Source organism: Gadus chalcogrammus, chromosome 3, assembly GCF_026213295.1.
Source record: "Gadus chalcogrammus isolate NIFS_2021 chromosome 3, NIFS_Gcha_1.0, whole genome shotgun sequence".
NCBI lineage: Eukaryota > Metazoa > Chordata > Actinopteri > Gadiformes > Gadidae > Gadus > Gadus chalcogrammus.
Window position 1 is genome coordinate 19,335,479 of NC_079414.1, and position 2,500 is coordinate 19,337,978.

Genomic DNA, 2,500 nt, shown 5'->3' on the forward strand with positions numbered 1-2,500 from the left:
AACTCGACTCCTGTGTGTGCCTCATTCAATGGAAAAAGGACACAACGCAGAAACCCATCGGTTACATACAGACAGTCAGACATTAAACTAGGAGTACAATACAGTCACTAAGACTTGAACCTGGAGGGACAATACAGACGTCAAAACCTTAACCTGGGAGTAAGATATAATCATTCAGACTTTAACCTCGAAGTACAATATAGTTAGTCAGACATTAACCTGGAATTCAATACAGTCAGTCAGACATGAATCTGGAAGTTAAATACAGATGAGGAGACCTTAACCTGGAAGTATAATACAGACTTGAACCTAGCCCTGAAGTACAATTAGCGTACATGTTGATCCTTTTAAAGTGTGTGTGTATTCCCCACAATGTCCTAAACAAAGCAAGCGGGAAAAGACACAGAGCGATCATGCGCTACATGATCGCTCTGTGTGCTCCGCTCCTTTGAAATAATATGATTCGATTACGTTTTTGGTTTGGGCTAAAAATATGAACCAAACCTCAAGCCCCTTGAGCTTAACAACTTAACCCCTTAACCCCTTAACACCATAACGCCTTACCCCAACAGCATAACACCGAAGCAGTCTGACATAAACCGTACACAAAAACAGCATACCACAACAGTCTGACATAAACCTGGTCAGAAACAACACTAACATTAAACCTACACTACAAACAGTCTGACATAACCCTTACCCTACAGTACAGAGCTGAAACAGTCAGACACAACCCAAACACTAACCCTACACAGGGCTCCAGAGTGCGACCAAAATATTTAAGGGTCAGACTAATATTCTTTATAGGTCGCACTGGTGAGCGTGACCTGACGCTGCCCGGGTGAAAAAATAAATTTCCTTCGCAATCTCATCATCTCTCTGTGTTCTCCTGTAATCGAACTCACTCACCAATAAGAGAAAGAGCTCGGTCGGCTCTTTGCCTCTGATTGGCTCTGGTCCTGCTCACTGCTTTTTTTTTTTTTTTTAAATTGCGAACGACCTAAGCGCCAGAGTAACTGAAACGGATAAAGAAAATAAATGCGACAAATGAGGGGGAAAATTAAGCGAGGTAAAAACATAGAATGTTTTTTCAGTCAAAAAAACTAAGCCTAATGTTCCAACCTGCCCTCCAACTGAGAGTAGTTATTCAGAGATTCTGAATTACCCGTACAAGCCCTTTTATTTGGAAATGGTTTTTTTTGCTGAATTTTTTAGTTTGAAATGTTCCATTCCAGCTCAGTGAAAAACTTGAAATACTTTATTTTTATTTTTATATATAATTGTGCTTCAAATAAAGACAAGCGTTTCTCTACACCTCATGCTGCGTTCAAGGGACACTTTTTAGCCCGTAAGCCACGAGCTGGAATCGGTCTGGTACGAGTTCACGGGTAGTGAGTTGCGGGTTTGTCTGCCGTTCCAGGGCATTTTCACGGGTAGAAGATTGTGAAAACACGGGTTACGGGTTGCCTGGAACGCACCATTATTCTTGCTCAAAAATCATTCACATTATATGAAAGTTATGGAGACCGATAAGAAGGTGACCTTATGGCGTGAAAGTTTGGTGCACCTCAATTTTGTGCTGGTGCACCTAAAAAAAAAAGTAAGGCGCACGAGTGCAACCAATGCATAAAGTCAGTCTGGAGCCCTGCTACACTACAACACTCAAACAGTCAGATACAACCCTAATCCTACAGTACAACACTCAAACAGCCTGACACAACCCTAATCCTACAGTACAATACTGAGCCAGACACAAAGAAAACAACAATGGCAAACGGAAAGAGTCAAACTGTCACCCAACTGAAAGCCGTCGAGAGGTGTGCGCGTCTTACTTGAGAAGGTACTTGGCAAGCCTTTGAGATGGCAGGAAGGCAGAGAGACAGGCTGACAGCAGGAGCCAGCCCCGCTCAGAGTTCAGCGCGTTGGGGTTCCTCCACACCTGAGCAGACAGCAGGGGGCCGGGGTGTAAACAGGGCTCTAAACGGCTCCACTCATGAAGGCTATCTCTGTGGAGACCCGGGGGTTAGAGAGAGCTGACTCCCACGGTCTGGGCTGATAACAACACATTATGGCCAAGGCCAACCAATCCATTTTTCACTCTCCTCATTCACACGCACATACACAGACACTCATGCACACACACACACACACACACACACACACACACACACACACACACACACACACACACACACACACACACACACACACACACACACACACACACACACACACACACACACACACACACACACAAACATACACACACGCACAAACACACAGACCCACTTACTACACACATCTGTGCGCACACACAAACACATGAGTGTGCATACACATAAACACAAACAAACACACACGCACACACACACACACACACACACACACACATAAACACGCATGGTTGCACACATACAAACACAGACACACACACCTACATACACACATACACAGACACACACACCTACACACACACACACACAAACACACTCAAACAAAC

At 44.2% G+C, this 2,500-nt stretch overlaps 1 protein-coding gene across 1 annotated transcript in view; it reads right to left on the reverse strand.

Annotated features, from left to right (window-relative positions):
* The window catches only part of myo15ab (myosin XVAb), a 48,735-nt gene that overhangs the window by 23,564 nt on the left and 22,671 nt on the right, over window positions 1-2,500 (reverse strand). The window contains 1 exon segment of the mRNA XM_056587256.1: window positions 1,833-1,939. Within this exon segment, the coding sequence (XP_056443231.1) occupies window positions 1,833-1,939 (107 nt within the window).